This window comes from Grus americana, chromosome 3 (assembly GCF_028858705.1).
Source record: "Grus americana isolate bGruAme1 chromosome 3, bGruAme1.mat, whole genome shotgun sequence".
NCBI lineage: Eukaryota > Metazoa > Chordata > Aves > Gruiformes > Gruidae > Grus > Grus americana.
The window spans coordinates 61902970-61926564 of NC_072854.1; the positions used below are offsets into that span (position 1 = coordinate 61902970).

General features: G+C 40.1%; 1 protein-coding gene across 2 annotated transcripts in view; it reads right to left on the reverse strand.

Moving 5' to 3' along the window:
• Positions 1 to 2196: 2196 nt before the first annotated feature.
• The window catches only part of MOXD1 (monooxygenase DBH like 1), a 52417-nt gene continuing 31018 nt past the window's right edge, over positions 2197 to 23595 (reverse strand). Inside the window, exons 5-12 of one of the 2 annotated variants that reach the window (XM_054821196.1) lie at positions 22226 to 22405; positions 19861 to 19963; positions 16638 to 16804; positions 15023 to 15214; positions 12175 to 12234; positions 9623 to 9765; positions 6032 to 6200; positions 2197 to 2690 (exon numbers count right to left, since the gene is read on the reverse strand). In XM_054821196.1, the coding sequence (XP_054677171.1) occupies positions 2526 to 2690; positions 6032 to 6200; positions 9623 to 9765; positions 12175 to 12234; positions 15023 to 15214; positions 16638 to 16804; positions 19861 to 19963; positions 22226 to 22405 (1179 nt within the window). In that variant the 3' untranslated portion in view covers positions 2197 to 2525. The remainder of the gene's footprint in view (positions 2691 to 6031; positions 6201 to 9622; positions 9766 to 12174; positions 12235 to 15022; positions 15215 to 16637; positions 16805 to 19860; positions 19964 to 22225; positions 22406 to 23595) is intronic. The other variant, XM_054821197.1, reaches the window with a different exon arrangement.

Genomic DNA, 23595 nt, shown 5'->3' on the forward strand with positions numbered 1-23595 from the left:
AGCCGGCTTTGCATTACACCATCTCATGGCCTGCTGGATGGCAACAGCAAACACCCATCTGTTCACGTGTTCTTAGGATGGGTGCCCATGGAAAGGAAATCCCTGTAGATAAGAAACTGCATCAAATCAGAGAACAGCCAAATGAATCGAAAATAACCCTAGATCTGCTTTATCTTTGTTGCAAACCAAGTCAACATAGAACTGATGCCAGTAGCCCACATCTACTAGCAAATGAGAGACCGCATTGTATGTGAAAGGGCTCCCCTGTCCAACACAAATGTTCTTTTCTCATTTCATTCCCTATTATTTTTCCCTTTGCTCCCTGACAAAAAGCTGTTCAAACATGCCCACTTTAGGCATGGGTTTACTTCTGAGAAAGTCCAAGGATCCCGCTGACTGCTTTTACAATAAGGTGCACCCTGGGCTCTGTGATATCTTAGCTGGAGGATGCCCTAGCTTTTCACCTTCAGAACCGATCTGTACAGATAATCACTGGGGAGTTTTTTCTGCTTATAATTCACTATGACCGTTAATTTGTTTTTCATTTTTCAGCCAGTTCTATTCAGGAACATGAAACAGAAAAGCATAGTCCTTCTGCTGGCAGGAAGGATATACCTAAATAGTTACATTTCTTTATTGAAACTTCAGAGTTTTGACCCCCCCAAAAAATCTACATGCTCTTTGGCATACACCTTTTCCTTACCTTATCCAGCACCAGTGTGAAGGACAGCAGAACATACCACTGTCCAGGTACATTTAGAGCAAGCGACTGCCCAACAACAGTGAAGAGATTTCCCAGGATTTGGTGGGAGTTGCTCTTAGGCCAAGTGTAGACTGCAGCGTCAGGAGGATTTAGCAGGCCCTGACAACCTTTATCTTCACGGCTCATTTTAAACTCCCTTTATGCATACATTTTGTAATGAGATTGTTATAGCTCCTAGAAGATTAATCTATACTTGATTAATTCTCTCATCTCTAAGTGAGGCATTAGCTGCTTCAGTGCCTCTCTTCTGTGTCAGTTATCACACACACTGTCATTGTGGCTATCCACAAAGGAGCCTTACCAGCTTTGTGATGCTCTCCTTCTCACTTCTCAAATACAGAGAAGACAGTTCCCAAATCCTCTCCTTATTTTCCTTCTTATGTGGTATTTCTTTGCATCAGAAGACCCTGCCCTTGTTAAGAGGTGCAACTGCACGGACAGCTATCAGTCATTAACAGTCAATGAACACAAATGTTAAGAAAACCAGTTTATCTCAGCTCAGTCAGGTTCTTGATCTGCTCTGGACTTACCACACTGCACAAGAGTGCTCATAAATGGCATAAAATGTCTGTAACAAAGTCCAGATGTAACGAGGCCTACAGGGGTTAGTTGTGGTGCAGGTGTTGCAGTGGTCAGGGAAGCATTCTCTACATCCAAACCAACTTATTTTTATAGCCACACTCCAGTAAAGTTTCTCCAGCACTGTGGAAAAATTATAGTTGGCTGTAACTGGAGTGTGGCTACGAGAATAAGAGGGGTTTTGGATGTTCAAGGTCCTTTTCTACTGTGTTGCATAATTTCGTTGGGGAGCAATGCATTATCTATCTTTTGAGGATCTTCCCCGCCCAACGCCATCTGAGTAAAAAAGTTGCAGATTTCCAAATAAATAAAAAACTTTATACGAGACACAAAAATAGCCTCTTAATCAACCGTTTGGCCTATCGTGATGCTCGGCATGTGCTAACAATAGCTCCCGGCAGGCTCGTACTCAGGTTCCCTGTGCGTGCCAGAGCCTTGCTGTGAGATAGATCTTTACTGCTCCTGCTATCGAGATCAAATCTAGCAAAGGCCTGCCTACCCCTCACAAAGCTTTGCTCGCTGTGCAAATACCTTAAGACAAAAGAAACACACTGAATTGCCAGGGACCGGGAAGAGATAAAGAACTGAAAAGGGGGAGAGAAATCCCTGCCAAGTTGAAGGACTTTACAGCAATTGTTAGGGAAGATTTGAGGTTGGTCCCTTTCACACCCATAGCGCTCACTTCTCTTAAGGTGGAGAGATGGTCTGCAATGTGCTGCTCCCAGAAATGTCCTCTCACGCAGGTGTCAGTCAGACATGACCAAATACATGTTTGCAAGACCTGTCCATGCAGAAATAGTTTCATAACCTGCAGATGTCAAGAACCAAGACAAAATAATACAGCACACACCAGGTTGAATGTGGCTAACTAAGTTGCTTTTAGTTTATTAATTTTACCCATATACATAGTCGGTTTTGAAAACACTATGTGAAAGAATCAGGACAAAGTGTAACAAAATGGTACGGAAAAAGATTTCAATATGCAATGTGCCAGTGTTCCTACTGTGTTTTATACATACTTTACATTGAAAACCAAAATACCCCACAGTTTTCAGAGGAAGTACACATTTTATTTTGAACTGGCGAATTTAGTTTATTAATATGTAAAAAAATAAATCTACAATAGCAACAGTGCAAACATCAGAACTTGCATGGCATACAGAACACAAATGAATAAAAATTATTATACAAAGGGCCCAATGTTTCCTATGGTACTGGCTGTGACATATACAACAAACAACAGGGTGGTGAATAAACTGCAACATAAACAGGAAGATGAGCTGCACATTACCGGTTCTGTCTTGTACGGTCTCTCTATTTCTGGGGGTAAAGCTGTCATGCCTTGAATCTGCAATTAAAATAATAAAAATTGATCAGAGCTTTGTCACATAAGATTAGAAATTTGTATTTTGCTCTCTAGCTAGTTGGCAGCTTGCATGAGAATCTATCGTTAGTTTTGTACTAGGGTTGTGACTCTTACTGGGGAGACATCAAGCTGCGTAAAAATATTAATATATTGCACGCCAAACGATCAGCCAGCGTGCACACCCATTGCCCTCAGCTCAGGAACAGCTGTACACACTGGCATCCTCTCCATTAAAGCAAGGTTAGGCTTTTGTTGGTTGATTTGTATGACCTTATTTTGCTTTGTGGGATTGATTGGTTGGTTTGGGTTTTGTTTTCATCTTTCTGGCAGATAAAAATGGCAGTTTACCATGTTACAGTACTATAGGAATATATGATGATATTTGAACATGTTCATTTGTACATACAAGGCTTACACTTGCATGTACAAGGCACTTAATTGTGCACACATTTACTTCACAGAATCACAGAGTGGTTAAAGTTGTAAATGACATCTGGAGGTCATCTGGTCCAATGTCCCTGTTCAAGCACAGCCACCTACAGCAGCATCACATTTCTGTATATTGAGCATTTTTTACTCTTCCCTTAGAAATCAGTGCAATTTTTATGGAGTTAGACATAACTACCTGCCTGTCCTGGCTTTGACATAAAATTGGAGAGATTTGGGTACACTGCTTGGCTATGCTTTTCCTAAACATACTCCCTACATGTTAAGGAAAAGAAGCTATGCAAAAAAGCGAGCCCCTGGACACAAACATTTTTGAAAGTCTGAATGCCCACCTGCACAGCATGTGCTTGCTTTGGGTTTTTTCCATGTTGCAATTATCCTACACTGCAGAAAAAAAAATCTAAAATTGACTTAAACTTAGCAAACACAAAGCTAAAACTGATCAAGGGACCATCCCTACAGAAGGATGAAGGTATTTTCAACTCACTTCCTGCGCTTCACATTTTTTTCCTTCTTGTAACAACTCACTGATTGTTTGGCCATTCAGGTTAAATCTGTTCTTGGTTTTGATAAGGATGACCAATTTAATGTAGTATCACTAATAAGGGAAAGGAAAGAGTCCTAATCTTAGCTTTGATGAATATGCCCTAGTCATTTCAAATAGGAAACCATGATTAAAAGAAAGAACTAAGGACTCCTAATTCCAGTGAGCTCACTCTTTGACTACATTCTTTATGTTGTAAGTATTGTTCCTTCATCCTGTAAGATAAAGGGGAACAGCATTTTCCAGAAAGCATACCATAAAAAAAAAGCAGCCTATCCCCTCCTGATAAAATTTCGATGTGCTTTTCATCATCTTAACTTGTCCTCTGACAAATAATCACTGAAAGAGTGGCTACGAAGCTGCTACTGGCCAGCAGTTGCAAAGGTCAGGTAGTTTAACCAAAACTGGTGAATAGTCACATGTACTGGCAATAACTACTTTTCACAGGAGGTCTGCAGTGGGACAAATATTAGGAGAAACCAGAACCTCTTTGATTACTTATAGCACACAGTATTTCATTGACATCCCATGGGCAGAACAGTCTGACCCAAGAATGCTGCTGCAGGAAGGGCAATTTCTCCACCACCTGAAAGCAATGCATGACCCACTACAAGGCAGCATGGGCTGTTTTGTGGAGTGAGGAGAATGAGGCAAAGGTCTTTTTCTAGGAAGTACTTCACCAGTAGCATCTGGTATCAGCTCTATTAGACCAACCTAAAATCATGGTAGGAGATAAGCCAGTACAATGAGACAATCTCCCCTTCTAAGCAGAAAAGCCCAAAAAAGTAAAATGGAGCTTTCCATTGCTCAAGCTTTCCATGAGCCAGCAGTGTATCCTTGTGGCCAAGAAGGCCAATGGTATCCTGGGGTACATTAAGGAGAGTGTGGCCAGCAGGTCAAGGGAGGTTATCCTCCTCTACTCTGCCCTGGTGAGGCCATGTCTGGAGCTCTGTGTCCGGTTCTGGGCTCCCCAGTTCAAGAAAGACAAGGAACTCCTGAAGAGAGTTCAGCAGAGGGCTACAAGGATGATGAGGGAACTGGAGCATCTCTTGTATGAGGAAAGGCTGAGAGACCTGGGTCTGTTTAGCCTGGAGAAGAGAAGACCGAGAGGGGATCTCGTCAACTCTTATAAATATCTAAAGGGCGGGTGTTTAGAGGAAGGGGCCAGATTCTTTTCAGTGGTGCCCAGTGACAATACAAGGGGCAACGGGCACAAACCGGAACACAGAAAGTTCCACCTGAACATGAGGAAAAACTTCTTTACTGTGAGGGTGACTGAGCACTGGAACAGGCTGCCCAGAGAGGCTGTGGAGTCTCCTGCTCTGGAGATATTCAAAACCTGCCTGGATGCGATCCTGTGCAACCTGCTCTAGGTGATCCTGCCCTAGCAGGGCGGTTGGACTAGACGATCTCCAGAGGTCCCTTCCAACCCCTACCAATCTGTGAATCTGTGAGTCCTGAATTTGGACTCTGTAAAAGAATTCAAGGAGCAATATATATTTTTCAGCACCTCCTTCAGAGATGATACTCCATGCACTAGTAGTTCTTTATAAACACACATCAACACTAAAGATGACAGCTTTTCCCAGCAGTCCTGTTAAAATATCAGTAGATATTTAAAATAAATAATAATTTCCTGGGGAATTATTTTTTATCTTACAGTTTTATTCATGAAGAAAATTGGGAAAGGAAAACTACAGAAGATAAAAACTTCCAAAGGTGCACAAAGGAAACAGAAAATCCAAATGTACTTTTTTTGGGCCAACACTATAGACATCTCAAAGACACTAGACCAACAAAAAAAAGGAAGAGATACTTGAAGAGTTCTCATATAACTTTAGGTAGTCTAAATGCCTGAGTTAAGAAGTAAGATTCTTGAGGCTTCCTTATGCAGTCAATGAGCTTCCCCCCTACAGAGTGACGCAGAGAAGAAACTTGATTTAGGGATTTTGAATCATCCGTTGCAAGACTCTATCGTAAGTCCCTGACAATGGAAGCAGCCAAGGGAAAACAGCTTTCTAACTTGGTCACCTCATCTGGACACATATGGTTACTCTCTATCAGTCCCAGACACACTGAAAGGCTCCATACTCCAGTTACTGATCTCAAGTGCTGATCAAAGCTTCAACCTTTCTATTTTTTTTTAAAATACTTCTAGAACTCAGGTTAGATGAAAGCACTGATAAAACATTCCCATCATTTGTATTGTATGTAAATGCAATATAGCCATGTAAACAGTCTGAAGACGTATAACCAGGTACTTAATCACACCAATGAAGCACAGTAACTCACATTTGTTTCATGGCATTGTTGCTTCAACACTTAGACTTACCGACCATTCTGCATTATCTGTTTTTGAACATCTCACGTTCACTGGTAGTTTAAGCACAAGTTCATTATAGGAGAGACCTTCTGATCTGGACCATTTGAATTTGTTCATCGCATCCATAAAAGACAAGTTTTTATATTGCTTAGGACTCTTGATAATGAAAGGCCAAGTCCTAAAGAAAAATAAATACATAGATTTTTAAAAATAGATAAAAAACATCAAGTTGGAACTGATGAGAAAAAGCTTTTGGAGAATCTACTCAGAAAAACAAATCTACTATTAACATGCATGTTATGCCTAACTCACATTCTCAGCTAAGTTCTCTGCCACTGAAAACTGATGCAGTTTCATTGATTTTAACAGACTTACAAAACTTTGTCAGCAGTTTAGGACTTGCTGCCAGATGCTTTTAGAAATGAAGGACTTTTAAGTTAAGAAAAATAATTACAATCCTGTTCTCTGATCTACAAACTGAATATACAGGCAACACAAAACAGATCTTCTGTTGCAACTTCTCAAAAAAAAACAAAAGAAAAAAGCACCACACCCTCTACTAGGCTTGGCAGACAGTGTTGCAAAGACACGTTTGCCATTAGAACGCTACTTTCAGGTGGCTCTGCCAAGCTCTGGTCATAATTCAGATAATAGGTCAAAACTCAGCCTAGGACAGGAGCTGCTCTAACATGCGTTGGTTGGCAGCAGTGCCAAAAGATCAAATGAGAATAACTGGTGTTGTGGACATTGTCTTTTGGTGTGTCCCTACGTGCTGCTGTGAGAGATCTGACTATTTGCCCACGTGTGGGAATCCTCCCCATGAACGAGTGGGGTCAATCCCATTCTCCAACCAAAGATGTGGAAAGGGAAAGAATGAGATGTCTTGTCTTTCATTGAGAAAAGAAAACTCAAAAATAATAACGAAGGAAAATTAAAGCAAACAAACAAACCAGCTAAAGAAAACCTCTTCCATTGTTCTTGCTTTGTCCTTGTTTGACTCTACTGGGATGAATGGCAACAACATGGTGGACGGGTCAAGTTTTTAATAACAGAAAATCCAACACAGCTAGTGGAAGAATGACAGTAAATAAAACTTTATCTAAGTAATGTAATTAATACTTTGATTGGAGCATGAGTTATCTTTTCAAAGCACTGCGGGCAGATCTATGTTATCTTGCAGTAGGCTATCTCCCACTTGCTTTGGGTAAAGTGCTGCCTATGCCAAAGTTCTGCTCTACTCAACACCTAGGCATGGAGGACATAATTTTAATCAAGCACCTATTTTACATTATTGTGGCCCAGCCACTTTCATCTCAGCTCCTCATGATTTATACCACTGTCAGTGCCACCAGACTGAGGGAAAAAAAAGCATTTTAAAGTGAGCCGCAGTGCCTTGATCCTGCTTCCAGTTTGCCTTCATGTGTAAGTCAAGAGAGACTTTAAAGGAGTCAGTGAAGCAATTCTAGTCTAAGACTGACACAAGAGAGATGAGTATCAGGTCACATATCCTTAGGCTGACAGAGCTTAATGAAACAAGAATTGTGGATTAGGTCATAAATACTAGAGGCATTAATAATCTCTTCTTCTAATTACTATTCCATTTGTGGCAGACAGTCTGCATACTTACTCTATTCAAAACATCTTTATTTCCCCAGGCCAAATGTGCATTTTTTCCTTAAGTACAGTTATCATGAATGAACACTCAAGAGAGCATACATTTGTTAGAATATTTTGTTTCTAAGCTCAGAAAGACTCTTTTAGCTAGGACTAATTTAGAAACTGTGTTCTCCCTGTATTAAGAGATTTTAAATAGTGTGGGAAATGAAATAGACATTGATTGCATTGTGACTTTCTTCAAACTCTTCTGTCTTGGATATAAATTTCAGAACTAAGACCAGTAAGCCTGTACATCAAATTATTTTGTGATAATAGTTTTATATGGTTTTGTTAAGATAAACTGTATAAGGAAAGACAACTTTTAAAATTTAAACGTGATGACACACTATTAGTCTATCCATTTTATTTTAAAATCTTACTATTACCTTATTTTAGTGCAACTAACAATACAAATGTAATTCACTTTTCACCACTAATAGTGCATTCTACTTTCTATTGTTCGATTGTTTTTCTGCATTTCATGCATTTGGGAACTTTCCTCTTTAGACTACTCTCACTCTGTTTACAATCACTTCTACTACTGATCTGCTGTTGAGATGCTTTAATTTGAAGCACTCTAAGGACACTTAAAAACTGAAATACACTAGTGATTTTTATATAGTCATGCACATTTATCCTGTCTATAGTGGGCTTCCTCCCATTTCCTACCAAAATTTAAATGTTACATTAGACTCTGGAAATCGCTCTTAGTGAGCAGTATCTTTGTGCAGGTCATCCCACTAACATTAAAGGGCAGAAAACTCAGATCCAGAATGGGAAGCATTTTGGTCTTGCCGAGGACTCTCATGATGAAGGACAGCAAGACTTCTGCTGACTTACTGGAGATACCAGCTGAATTGCACAGATCTTCACAGTGCAACTACAGCTCCTGAGCTGCCTAAATGGTAACAGCCCCCACCCCTTGCCATTCACAGAGGGGATGTTTAATACTTGTGGAGCACTGAAGTAGACAGATCTTATAAAAAATGATATTACCTCTTTTGAGCTGAGCAGCAGGCCAATATTCAGATTCTTGTGGGTTATTTTTATTAGGAAGAAAAACTGGTGAATGACCTTGGGGTTTTTCTTTCTGACACAGATTTACATCTCAAAAATGTGCAGTGTCCTGCTTCCCTGAACAGTAGGAGTCCAAGACTTGGGAGACTGTCTTTACACAGGATTGCAAGCCCCTGCAGCCAACAGTTCACCTAAAAAGCTCTTTTCTTCCTCTTGGCTAGATTCCTACCACTGGTTCCATGGTTTTCTCTCTCTTTACGTTGTATATCATCCTCTGACTTTTTATTCTTCCAAAGCCTCCAGTTTTCTCATTTCTCTCCATCATGATGTTTATCTACCATTTATCCTTTGCTATGGACAATTTAATATTTTCTCAATCCTCCATTTCCTTTCTAACTTACAACTTCTTCCCCTTTTGTCCATTTTTGTCAGTGTCACTGAGACAGCGTTAAGCTCTGAATGTGAGCAACAGTTCTAGGATCTGGTTGCGCCAATTGACTTCAGCAGAATTTCTGACAACAAATCTACCGAGGGTTCTTCGATACCCATGCTCCCAAACTCTTTTTCAAAATTATCTCTATATATGTGAAACACTGATATGTTTTGATAAATTCATAGATTTGAAACATTGATACGACATTGACACATAGTCATTTTAACGATGGTTGCAGTGAAAAAAACCTGCTGTGAGAAATATTATTTCTTCAACAGAAGAAACTGCTTTTTTATTTAAAAAAAAAAAAAGATGCAAAATAATTTGGCAGGAGAAATAAGAAGCAGCACAGCGTATTGACCAAAGAGAAGTGGCATGAGTGACCCTGGCATAAGTTAACCTACCAGAAAGAAATAAAGGCCATTTAAAAATGACCCTGTAATCCCACAGACAGAAACAGATGTGCTACCCGTACTCATAAACATTTTACTTGCCTGACTGGTCTATAGATTTCCTTAACACCAATGAACTGGAGTTGTTCCATTATATCTGGAATACTTGCACATCGGGTGAGGTTGATTCTCGGGTAGTAGAGCAGATACGACAGGCACATTTCATTCCTGGTGCTCAGACCACCCTGAAAATGGGATTTTTTTCTTTGAATCAAGATAGCATTGGAATCCCACAGATAAAAACACTGGTTAGCATTTATATGCTAATTAAATGTGTATCAGGACGCCCAATTCAACAGGTTTACTTTGCATATTAGGTTATCAAGTAGCAAGAAGTTATTACACAATTAATTACAAAATACACTGCAAGTTCAAGCAACAGCTCCTGGGCTTAAAAGATGTCAGAAAGAACAACTGTCAATAAAATAAGACTCCTATTACGCTGAAGAGTACTATCGGAGTTCAGGTTTATTTTCAGCTGTCTCCAAGGTACTTATAGCTACCATATTTCAGAAAAAGGGCTTCAAAGTGGAACAGATGTAGAAAAAATCAAGTAGGATAATTAGCCTGTTTAATAAGAAATTAAATGAGCTTTGCATAGGAAAATGGAGGCTGGGATGGAATAAGTATCTATATGGACTCTCCTTGTAAGTATACATGCAGATATACAGTAAGAAAGAAAACAGTTTTTAAGTTAACAGATAATGCTGACTCAAGAACAAATGAGCACTAACTATAAAATAATTAATCAGAGTAAGATTTTTAGCTAGCAGAAGAAACAGACTCTTAAACAGACTTCTACTGAAAGCCATGGGGCAAACAACTAATTGAAAATTAATCTTGGTACGTATGGACAAGTTGTACGTTCCTAAATCCCATGTGGGAACAGTTCCACAAATCTCACAGAACCACAGGAATAGGAATGGAGAAGACAAAACACATGAACCAAGGGCCAAGAGCTAGTGTGGTCACCACACAGGAAAATAGGACAAAACCACAAAAGCCTTTGTTCTCAATCTTTTTTTTTCTTTTTTTTTTTTCTTTATATACCTACTGCATGTACCTACATGCAAGCCATGATTCAGGGAGAGGTATCCCTGTGCTCTCTGGATGCCAGGACCAGGTCTTCCTTGCTGAACAGAAACCCCTCAGGTCTCACATGTGGAGGTCTGGATCCAGCCCCTCCCGAGGAAGCAGGATGAGCCCCTGGCAAGGGCTGGCTGTCGGCAGCTACGTCCCTCCCATGAACACAGTGGGTCTGGCATCGCCCTCTGTTTTCGCAGCCAGCTGGCACAGTCCAGCTCATGTCCCAGCAACCAAATTTGCTTCACCTCCAAAACCAAGTGGCCCCATCATGATGGCTGGTGCCTGGCCTCTGCTCACCTAAAAAGCTGTGTTTGGGAGATCATGCGCAGCCTTGTGCCAAACCTGAGTCAGACCCCCTCGACCCCGAAGGGGATGCTCACTCCCTCGCCATGGCTCTGCCTTGTCCGCTGCCGTGGACATGCACCCAGGGCTGTGGCACAGCCGCTCCTCGTGCCTCATGTGCAAGGGCACAAGGGGACAGCGCAGGCTCCTCTCAGCCTCCCCGGGGGCAGCAGCTGTCCTGGAGGGTCCCTGCCACTGGAAAATCCACCACGTGAGAAAGGTAACATGCAGAGGCTCACTACACCCAGCTTCCTCCTCCCAGCCTGAAGGGCCTGGCTGGGGCACCTCTCCTATGAGGACAGGCTGAGAGAGTTGGGGTTGTTCAGCCTGGAGAACAGAAGGCTCCGGGGAGATCTAATTGCAGCCTTCCAGTACCTGAAGGGGCCTACAGGAAAGCTGGAGAGGGACTGTTTGTCAGGGAGTGTAGTGACAGGACAAGGGGTAATGGGTTTAAGCTGAAGGAGGGTCGATTTAGATTAGATGTTACTGTGAGGGTGGTGAGGCACTGGAACAGGTTGCCCAGAGAAGCTGTGGCTGCCCCCTCCCTGGAAGTGTTCAAGGCCAGGTTGGATGGGGCTTTGGGCAACGTGGTCTAGTGGAGGGTGTCCCTGCCCATGGCAAGGGGGTTGGAACTAGATGGGCTTTAAGGTCCCTTCCAACCCAAACCATTCTATGATTCTATGATTCTATGATATGACCTGCATTCTGCCTGGATTCTACGCTAGGCACAAAAGCAAGTGGACTCATCTTGGTCACAGCACAAGTAAAAATCAATACATAAGAACTGGCAATAACAACTTGGGTGGAAAATGAATAACAAGTTAATAAAAATAATTCATTAGAATATGCAGAATTTGCATGTTAAGACATGTTATGAAGAAAACACTCCTTATACTACCAAGGTCAGATTTTTAAAGATCTTTTATGAGCTGGCTTGCTTATTTTTATAAACTAGTCATATGAATGCCTTATGCAAGAGATAAAACTATGATCATAGTCCTGATGACTTTAAAACCTAAGAATCTATGAAAGGAAAGACAATACATAATTATGTGCACACAGGCATGAGCAAGTAAATTCACACTTTCTAATAGAATTTTATGAAAAAAATTTTAGTCCCCACTATTATCTGCATACTTATTTTGATCCATTAGAACTTTTCTTACCCATGTCATGCGAATTCGGTCCACAGTACTGTAGTGACATTCTGTGATTAAATTATCCCCCTGAAACACAAGATTTAGGAAATTCATGGTACCGAAGTTTATCAACACCAACTTCAGGTAACCACAGATGACAGCAAACACTTAAATAAAGATCAGAGCAGCGGATGTGACTTTTTAATAGAGCAAAGGATTAGGTAATTGGTGTATGCTAAGGCCTTGGCACTTAGCATTCATATTATCCCAGATCCTCAGAGATCCCCCATGGATTTAAATGAAGTCTTATTAAAGGTCTGGTTTGGTTTTTTAAAATAGCAATGGTGGTGCCCAGTTATAATCCTATTTTCAGGAAAATTATATATGTAGATAATGTATACACATGATTCTTGCTCCCAAACTCATCCAATGCTACTTTGTATAGCTTTTCCTAGGCTAATTTACCCAGCCAACTTCAATAGAAATACTTGCCAAATGAGGAAAAGAAGGTTTTCCATATCACAATAACAACTATTTATCTGCCAAGCCTGGGAGTAGAGGAGTGGCAGGCAAAGACTTAACTGCATTGATAGACATGTATGAGAAAGGCTGAATACCTACCTTCTCAAGTACATACAATTAACTTTTTGCTGTCTTGACAAACTGATCTACAGTTAGGTAGTACCTTTATTCCCTGTGCCTAATCAACTATAAATCTCAAAATCACCATGATAATCAAGTGGAAATTAAAATACTGAAGAACATAGCCAGATGTCAAAAATCTGGTATTTTTGGGCAACTTTGTATCACAAGGATGCCAGAGGTTTATTTGCTTTGGGTTTTTGGTTTTTGGGGTTTGGGGGTTTTTTTGTATCTGCATCTTCCCTTATCACCCACTGTATTAATCTTCCCTGAAAAAAATCAGATCACCCTCCAAAGGTTGAGGATTTCTCCCTTCCTGCAGGCTGTCTTGTTGCCAGATCAATTCTAGCACTGACTGCACTCCAGGCTGCTGGAAGAAGGTGCAACAGCCTCGTGTTGGCCAAATGGAGACAGAGATCTCTGAAGCAGCATGAACTGGCACTGCTCCCAGCAGGAATATGCTGGTTCCCACCAGTGAGGTCTCTGGCTCTCATGGCTTACGGACTGGATAACATTCACTAAAAGTGTTCCTTCTGTGAGATTAGATGTTTTGCTTCCAAATTCGGAAGAGAGTGCTAGTACGTGAAGAAAACACATAACCTCCACGAGCTGAAAGAGGGATACACCCTTGGAAGAGCTGGCAGAAGGAGAGAATAACAAGAACCTCTATGAAAAATTTTAATATTAATAATTAATTGATTAGACTGTGGTCTGAATTACACCAGAATGATGTATGGAAAGCTGCACTGGTATTTTTGCATAAAATGAAAACAATAACAGGCATGAAAAAGGCTCACTTCTGAGAAAGAAGTGCTGCTTCTATTCGAGCTGTCTTTTTTAAGTTGCTGATACCATCAAATATCTCTTTTAGTTTTTCTGTTGTCTACTCCCTTTTGTTCTTGAATTTTAAGAGGCCTTTCTCTATAATCTGCATGGATTGTCCTAAAAATATGACAGGCTTTCTCTGCAAACCTGTCATCTTCTGCCAGCCCTCTTCCTAAACCCTTCAACACTTCTTTCCTGGAGGAGGTAACACCAGTTTGTCTTTGAAGTCCCTGTGGAGTACAAGCAGTTGGACTTCAAAGAGTAAATGCTGCACCTGAACATCCATGTTTTGCTGCAGAAATTAAATTAGAAAGTTAGCATTTTAGCTTCTTGCCTTTAAAGGACAAATATCAAAGTATCCCAGTGTGGGAGAAGAGACGTAAGAGAGGAAGGGACTTGAAGAGAAGCCTGGAAGTTTTAACCATGGGGCTCCTAACCATACCTGAAGTTCAGTCATTCCAAAGGTCTCCCTAGCTCTCTTCCCTTACTGGCTTCAATCATAAACAAAAAATATCCAGTTGTTTGATATTTTGCATCTGACCAGTTCCATCAGGTAACAGGCTTGTTCACATGCACCCAAACAGGCACATCTCCAGCTGCTCTGCTGGTCAGATACGGAGCATCCAGCCTTTGCTGCACTAAACTTTCTGTCCTCAGCCCAAAGCTTCAAAAATAGATGCCAGCTGGAACTAACAAGGGTTGAGTGAATACTTTTTAAATGAGTGACTCAACCAAAAAATATAGACTCTTTTTATGCAATGCCTATGGATAGCTGCTGCTTTATAATATAATTGCAGGTGGGATTTTTCTAAAAGATATATTACATGATTCTCACAAGAACAGCAGATATAATTGCATGATTTCTTCTTCCGAAGGGTTTTGTTTACTTGGTGAAACCTCATGTGGAACATGAGCACAGAGCTTTACTCCCAACAGCAAATAAAAATGTGAAACAAACAGAAGACTTGGCTGATTTGTAGGCACATGTTTGCAAGGCTGGATACTTGCTGTGTGCAAAGACTCAGGATGTGCTACTTGGCTCCCGCAGCTCCATAAAGCCACGTGGTGGCATTTCCTTTCTTCAGCTGGCTGGATGCACAGAGATGGCACAAGCAGGCACACGTGTGATTTTATAATCTGCTTTGTTCAAACATTTGTAACAGCAAAGTTCAAATCATGTAGTTGTGGACATCAAACGCACCCAAAGAACAGCTTGAATTGATGGACCAAGCCAGTGCTGTAGTGTCTCCTGAGACACTGCAACTTTAATGCATCAGCCACTCTGTGGTAAGTGGAAAAATGAACAAAACATTCAGGAATTCTGTAGCAAAATTAATCCTAAATGTGAGTAAATACTAGGCACACAATCTCTTAAACGCTTTCAGGGAAAGAATTAAGATTGTCGTACTGGCAAGATGGTTCTTTCTTCTTTCAGATACTGAAACTCCTGGAAGTTGAAGTCAAACTCATCGTCATAAGCAAGCAGCTTCTGCTCTTCGCCGTTGTGGAAGTGGCGCATCCTGATAGCTCTGCCAGCAAGATGAGCATGAAGAAGTACTGCAAACACGTGAATCCCAGAAGGTCTCTCAGCACCTAGCGCCTGGCCAGGGGAAACCAACACCATTAGCGTGCCCAGATGCAACGTAATGTAATGCAATGTACAAACAGCGTGAAAATATATTAATAAATGCATTTTAACATTCCCTCAGTTTACAGCAAAATGCAGTCTGGAGCAAAAACAAATCTGTATGTGAAATTAAGGTTTTATATACAAAAAAGTCTTGGGCTTTTCCTATGTTTTTTTTTTAAATGAAAACATGTTTTGATTCCTAATGTACACAGTTTTTATGAAAATCAACTGGACTGCCAATAATTCACAATAGATTAAGACTTTCAAGGTTATTATACTAAAACCTGCACATTATTTTACTGCTATTGGCCAATACTGCTGAATATGGATGTTTACTGTGAAAAAGAATTTTTATGCAGTTATGAATGACATTATTATCAATACTGTGCCAAGAGAAGCACTTTAAGAAGCTGCAACTATAATTGCTCTACTTCCCATCGTCAAGTCAAGGGTAGTGAAATACTATAAATTTACATCTGAAACTTTTTTCCAGGTCAAAAATATTTTAAAATTAACTTTTCCAAATTGACACAAATCTGACATCACTCCCATTCTAGCTGAGATCTACAGATCTGAACTCTTACTATGTTAAACTTTGTTTCTTATTCAGAGCCCAAACTAGAAACAACCAGTTATCTCGATACCTTTCAAGTACAGCTGTAAGGTCAGAAACCTCACAATAATAGATTACTCAACTGTTTTTAGGCTGAAAAATGCTATGACAATATGCTACATTTAACACCACCAAGAACAAATCTGAATTCCATATCTAATTTGCCCTTCACTCCAAACCACATCATAACAAGCATTGATTCAACCTTCCTCCATAAATGACAAAGTATATGAAAATTTCCCATGATACATTAATCACAGATTTTAGACAAAGTTTCCATTATCTGTAGAGATATTTAGATTATCCTAATGATGCCCAGCATTTAATGAATGCATAATTTTGTACTTTGGGCCATACAACAAAACCATTTCAGGTCTTTAGTTTCTGTGGTTGGTCTAACAATATCCTTCAGGCTTTCACTTCACTATTAGGATTCTTTTGCACGTGCACAGATCTTAATTAGTATCTCTCGACATTTTTTGTCGGCTAGCTATTTATAGCTTTGCCATGGAAAGCAATATATGCTTATATATTGAACACACAATTAAATAATCACAAGCACTGTGCCATCCAGTATTACTCCTATCAGTAAAGCCACCTGAATACTCAACAACCCAAGTACCCAGATCAAAAAGCCTCAACATTCTGGAGGGCAGCGTGTAGCAGATGCCTTTGCTCTCATGTCTTTAACTGGTAGCTATCAATCTTCCCAAGAAGTTAAAGAGGCTGTCCAAAACTATTTCTAAGAATGAAAACCAATGGATTCAGGCAGAGACATACCTCTTCCAGACATTCCAGTGTGCAGTGACCCTCTGACACAAATTCAGGCATGCCTGGTGGGATATTGTGGAAGAGGCTGACCCAAAGACCAGCTTCAATAACCCCAGCATCGTATTTCCTTATAACTGGAGTATAAATTAGCCTCAGACCAGAGTTATCTATCAAGCCTGCAACAAAAGAACTCAGTCAGCCATGGCTGTAAATCAGTATTTAAAAAATAAATAAATAAATCTAATTACTTCACAGTTTTCAAGGCTTGTCCTGATTTTTTTTTACATGAAAATCGAGGAATCAACCTCAATAACCTGGAAATGAGTCAAACCATATGCAGGAAGTAATAAATAGGGGCAGCCCACAGGAGGGTTGTTAAACATGGTATGTCGATATCTGTGGTTCTCAGATGTGAATGAAAAATCTGTGCTGCCCATAGCCCCTGTGTCCCTTCCACTAAGCTACCTAACATGGATCTCAGATAAAACAAGGCAGATCACAGGCAGAGCAAACAATACAAAAAATAATAAGACCTCAAAAGGTGGCATGTATGATTTTCAAATTAAATATTTAAAGCAGAGCTTAAAGTTGTTGTGGGGTTTTTTTCTTTAAAATTTTCAAGCTCTGTTCCTGTGAATTTATTCCTTCACCTTGAGCTCTAGCATTAATTATGTATTTTCTTTTTTTTTTGATTGCTTGTCAAGTTACAGCATACCTCAGATGACCAAATACATCCCTTTTGCAATCTCCCCAATTAAGAGAGCATCAACTAAACATATGAAAATTGACTTCCTAAATCCCAGACTGGAAGATAATACCAGCACCTTGAGTGAAGCAGATGAAAGAACTACATAGGGTTTTAATGCTGCCCTCACTCAGTGACTCTTGATTTCAAAAAGTAGTTTAAGGAACCGAAGTCTGACGTAAAAATGCTGTGGTTTTTAAGAGTCAAAATTATATGAACCTGTTTCATTCATCCAAACGTTTAGCCATAGGCATTTGCTTGTGCATCTACTCAGAATGTATGTTGCCTCTACCATCTAAATGCTCATAATTATTTCTCTTGTATTAGTCATTTTTATTAGGAAAGGTATAAGCTAAAAACAAAGATTAATTTGTGTTGCACAAGCCCTACATTCTGTAAGCTCATCACTTACCTTCTTCTTTGTTGTCCCTTTTCAAATTTTGGGTTTGAAAATTAAAAATGCAAAAAACCTACCAAGTATCTCAGAGAAGGTAAGAGACTTTCTAATGACCTATATTCATCTTCTAAAAAAACATAACAGACATAGCAGTGCCTGAAACCAAATTTTATATCAACATGAAATTAGCAGGCTATTTTAAGATAGGCAGAGCAGGGACTAAGTTACCCAGTCACTAAAATACCTAAGAGAGAATAGTATATAATTATTAAGGAACAAAGGATATGAACTATGCATAGCCAATTAAGAGTGGTAATCAACTGTGAGACATTCTGCAATATACAAATCATGACATTTCAGGTGATATATACCGTCCCACAACATCCCAATTTTCATGTGTTTGGAAATCCATAGTCATTCCCTTTCTGAAGCTATTTGTCCAATTTCATCAACTTGAACTTTTCCTTTGTGGTATTTCCCCTTCAAGCTTGTTGCTAACATCGAAATGCCGGAATTTTTTACGATATGTAAGAGTTTTTGATAAACAATCTCAAAAGAGGCCACCTTTCCGATTAAAAGTGAATGTTAAGGATTTCATAAACAGAAACATTCAAAACCAGCCAAGTTAGGAGCAGTTCAAACATTTTTGAGTCTAACTGGGAGCCAATGCTGACTACCAGTCTGAGTCACTTACTTAGAAAACATTAGCCCAGGTCACAAGGTGAGGCTGACAATGCAGCCTTTAACTGCGAGACCCAAGCTGGGAAAATGCAGATCCCGAAACGGGAAAATGAAGGTGACCCAGTGGCAGGTTGGGTGCTGTGTCAGGAGGACTCGTGTGCCCCCACCCAAAGCAGTGGGAGCACCCAGGTCTACTCCCTCCCACTCCTGGCACGATCTTATACCGTCTATTTTGTCAGGGAGGAGAGAAACATGACCTGGATTACAGACACCCTATGCTGTCTGAATTTTCCCAGGTCTTTGGCGAGACCCTGTGTTCACCTGGGACTGTCCCACCAAGGCAGTATTGTCGCTGTTGCTTAAAAAGGAAATGAAACATTATTGATTCCCAGTTTTTACATGTGCCACTTGAACAAGAATATCATAAAATAGTGAATCTGGGGACATGACCAATTTGAAAACAGTTTTTCTGCACGTGACTTCTCAGGCTTTCAGGTAATATTTGATGGAAAAGTATGCAACATCAAGGATGCAAAGGAAGTTTAGTGTATCCCACAGAAACGTGCATGCTGAAGAGCTCATCATTAAACAAAACAAGTTTGAGATAGTTCATCTAGAACAACCAAAAGAGGGGGAATAACAGTAAGACAGAACACCATAACCCACACAGAGGATTTTATTTAAACACACGGGGGTTTAAAGAAAGGCCAGTACACTGTGCTGCACTGGATTTTACTCAGTTCATACATAGCAATCATCAGAATATTCTCAGGTACGGTGGCTCAATAAACTTTTGTTTAAGAAAAAAGTATCTTTCCAAAAGTCAGCTTCAAAGTTCCCTAGATTTTCTGGGGCTCCTTGGTTTCTTCCTTTCGCTTCTTCTAAATAAATGCATTTTAGAAAGAAGATTAAAAAAAGACCATTATAAATGAAAAACCTATCTTTTAAGATAAACTGCTTTTACCCATGAACGGTCTAGCAACCTGAGTCTATACTTGACCTTCAGAAACTGCCCACAGTTCAGGTAGATGGCTTTAAAAAATGCCCCAAAAAATTAACAAAAGGCTCGTTCCCTGTGTTACTGTCTCACAGTCTGGGTGCTGTGCTGCTCTCTCAGTCTGACTGGATTTTCCAGCAAAAGGAAAGGAGAGAGAGAACATGAAAAATGTAGTGATAAAAGGAGATGGATTCACCTGGTCCACAATTCTTTGTATACCTGAATCTCCCACTGACTTCAGGTTAAACTTTTGAGTGCAGTGAGAAAAACACTGGGAACCAGGAACTAATGAGCAGGGAAAAATAAACCTCAGCTTTGTAATTGCTCTGCTGGCCATGCAATACAATGGGAAGCACTTGTGTCTAGTACATTTTCCAATCTTGCATGTTTTAAAGAGTGTGAGGGTACAAACCTTCTGTGTATGATGGGTTGTCATAATGCACTTCCATAAGAACGAACTGAGGGTCAGCTGCTGTGCCAATGGATAAGCCAACGTGAGGAGGGTAGGTGAAGCCCTGGAAGTCAACACACACATACAAAGTTGAGGTATTTTTGCCATGGTTAAGAGTTAATTTCTTTTTAGAAATACATAATTTTTTCCCCCAACGATACAATCATATTAATGATAAAATTTACATAGGTAACATCTTTTAAAACTTTCTGAACATGGCATTGCGACATAATATATTTATTATATACTCAATGCACTAAATAACTACATCAATATAAAATAGTAGATCCTATGCTTGCTAGAGGATAAAGCCCTGAGCAAAGTGTTCTAACCTCACCTCTGACCCTGCTTTGAGTTGCAGGCTGGACTAGAGACTTCCCGAGTCCCTTCCAACCTGCATTATCCTGTGATCTTACGATTATTTATCCTGTACTTATTGTTTGAGCAGAAAATTCCATTTTAAATGTATAAACATTGCATCATCAATGTAACCCTGACAATAAAACCCTTATGAAAAAGTGAATCTAAAAGCAGTAATTTCCAGGGAATACTGAAGTTGTACATCATTAGATTGTTTTTCCTGCACAAATCACTGCATTCTAAGTAAAATGATTTTACAATAAAGATGATCTTCATGGCTACATTTATATTAGCAAACCATGTAGTGCAAAAGAAATAGATCTGTACAGTGCAACAGCCTGTGCGGGACCCACTGTCCCCAAACAATGCTCCTTTGGACAAGCTCTGCTCAGACCCCGTGCACTGAACCCCATTTATTGCTGGGAGGTGCTGGGTTCACCCCTGCACATTCAGTTTAACTTTATCTCAAAGAGGGCTGTACAAGTTCTCAAACCACTTGTGATGATAAACTGAGCTCGGTAAGTGGGGATAACCAGAAGATTTACCTCGAAAGCTCACTCCTGAAATACCAGTATCTTCTAAGTGAACTCACCTACCAAATTCCCTTTTATAGGAATTAATCTGCATAATTTTATAGTTTATAGCTAATATTTTAATATGCAATTTGAGATTCTAACTTTCTGAAATGTGCAATTTGAGATCCCAACTTTCTTATGTTTGATGGACATTAATGAATTAATCATAGTGTACAGTAATAAATATTATCATCTCCATTCTACATAAGGGTAAACTGAAGTGAGTGAAGTGAGTACTCCAGTAAACCTGAATATACCCCAGGTCTGCCAGATTCTTCTCTACAGATCTTTAACAACGGAATCATCCTTGCAAAAGCCTCCATAGTGCTTGTCAAATTATAACTTATTTATGTGAGTTTTTTATTTCACTTAGATTAAGACAGTTGAAAGTACAAATACTAGGTCAGAGCATAGCTGATGGCGAAGATGCACAAAGCATACCTCAGGGATAATGCTCATAGTGGATTAAACTTCTCTTGATGTGTTCGTGTGGCTTCCTCACACTGCAGCACTCAAAGACGGTTTTGGACTGCAGGCTGGCAAACGAAGGCTCCAGAAACTATCCCGACCCCAGTCCTTCTCTGCGGCCACACCATCATTTGTGTGGGCACACAGTGAATCAAGGGGGTAAAGAAAGGGTGGGATTCTTTCGGCAGTAATGCTGCCTTGTACCAGCTGAAAGCATTAACCGCAGCCTAAATTAACATATGAAATAAGCCGAAAACACAGTCTGGGGTCAACATGGCATCAGAGACTGTTTTCTGTAGATATGCCCCATTGCCATGAGCAAAGTGGTCCTTGTGCTGTCTCTGCACTGACACAGGATCACTCCTACACTGAAATGATGTCTCTTTGGGCTGGGCAGGAAACTTCAGAACAATATGCCTGAATGGGGCAACACTATAACCAGGTCCTGGTGAAGCACAAAATGAATTAAATCCATGTCTAACTTCATTTGGAAAATGTTGCCTCCATGTCTTTTATGCAGTCACCTACAGAGACTTGCTTTTCTTTCTGTCATTCTCCACAGGTAAGAGATATCGGTCATTGCTGGAGGCAGTGTATTCCCATATCAGATGGGCCAAGCTGATATGGCTACAGACTTCCATGCTCCCACGTCATCTTTCTTGCCCTAAGGCATCAACTCTCTCTATACTATTTTCATTACTTTCAGCTTGTCACTCAGGATATTGATTTCATTGCATCTCATACTTAAGAGGCCAAGAAGAAGTCAAGAACTTACTGGTGAGGCATTTAGTGATTGTGATTGTGTACCCTTAAAAAAACAGACATATTAAGTAATCACTAATATACTAGGAAGAAGCTTCATTATGATACACACCCTCCTAAAGTCCCATTGATGAACCATGCTAGACAGACTTTCATCCTACCTCTCCTCCAATGGCCCAAGCAAAAATGACCGTCTCACATGTAAGAAAAGAGTCTGGCATGTTGGGGTGGTAGCACTCATGCCCGTAGTCCAGCACGCTGTCATTCAAATTGCTGCTGCACTGGTAGAGCAGGATATGGTGCACCAGGTTCTCGTGGCCTTTCTGGATCAATGGCTCAACCTGCCAACGTTAAAATGAAAAAGGAAAAGAAAGAAAGAAAGTATATCTCAAATGTGACTAGTTCAATCCAAGTATGCAGACTGAACTAAAAATTATATGGTGCATTTATTTTAAAAGAGGAGACTTGGTATTAGGTTCATATGTTACTTCAGCACTCTGCAACCCCAAACATTAAAAACGCCATTGCCAAAGTGCATCAATGGGGGAAAGGAAGAATATTCTGTGTCTTGATGAAACCTCTGTTGCCATCTGTCTTGTTCTCCCTTTTCCCACTCCAGTCTTGCACTGTCATTTGTCTTTCTCCCTGCCCAATCTTGTTTAGCCACAGTCCAGCATGAAAGGGATATAAACCAGCTAAAACCAGCTTGGTATCTGAACTACTCAGAACTTTTCATCCTTGCTTCTGCCTCTTTTGTGCTATTTCAGACTGGAGCTGCCCATAGATTCTGTACATCTAGCGTGAGCCTGGAGGTATACCTCCCATTCCTCAGCAGCTCAAGATGGACTGTCAAATTTTTTTGACATCTACAAGAAATTAGAATTATTTTGCAATCTGCTTAGTTGTAAAGATTTTATTAACATGAAGTTGGGTGCTCCAGCCTGTTTATGGCAGTGATGAGCTGGAAGGCTCTCAGGGGTGCCTGGGTGCCCCCAGTATAATTTGACCACTGAACTTCAGGGTAGGCTGAAATTATTTCATTCCCATATAACAGTGTTCACTCTCTATTTGGATGGATGATGTTAAACCATCTCTGTCAGAGATGACATCCCTGGGGCAAAGATGAATGCTTCTGAAAAACATTATTTTGCTTTTCAGAAGGATCATATTCCACAAAATATCAGCATATAGAAAACAATATTAAAATGAAAGGAGTTTTTCCCTTGCTTTTGCTTCCAAAGATTGCATCCTGTTCTATCATATCTACCTTCAAGTTGAATAAGATAAACATTAATGTTTTCACAAGAAAAGTAAAGCTTTGGCAACACAACTCTTACGATGTAGTGTACCATGCAGTATTGCCTTTTAATATTAGGAAAGAGAAGGTATTTTAAACAGGCAAAAAATGTATATACATCCTAGCTTTGCATCCATTTGTTTTGCAAGCACATGAACCCCAGCTCCCAAACGAGCAGAACAGGGTAAGCAAGTACAGTTTATTACATTATTAAAATATTGTCAGCACAATATT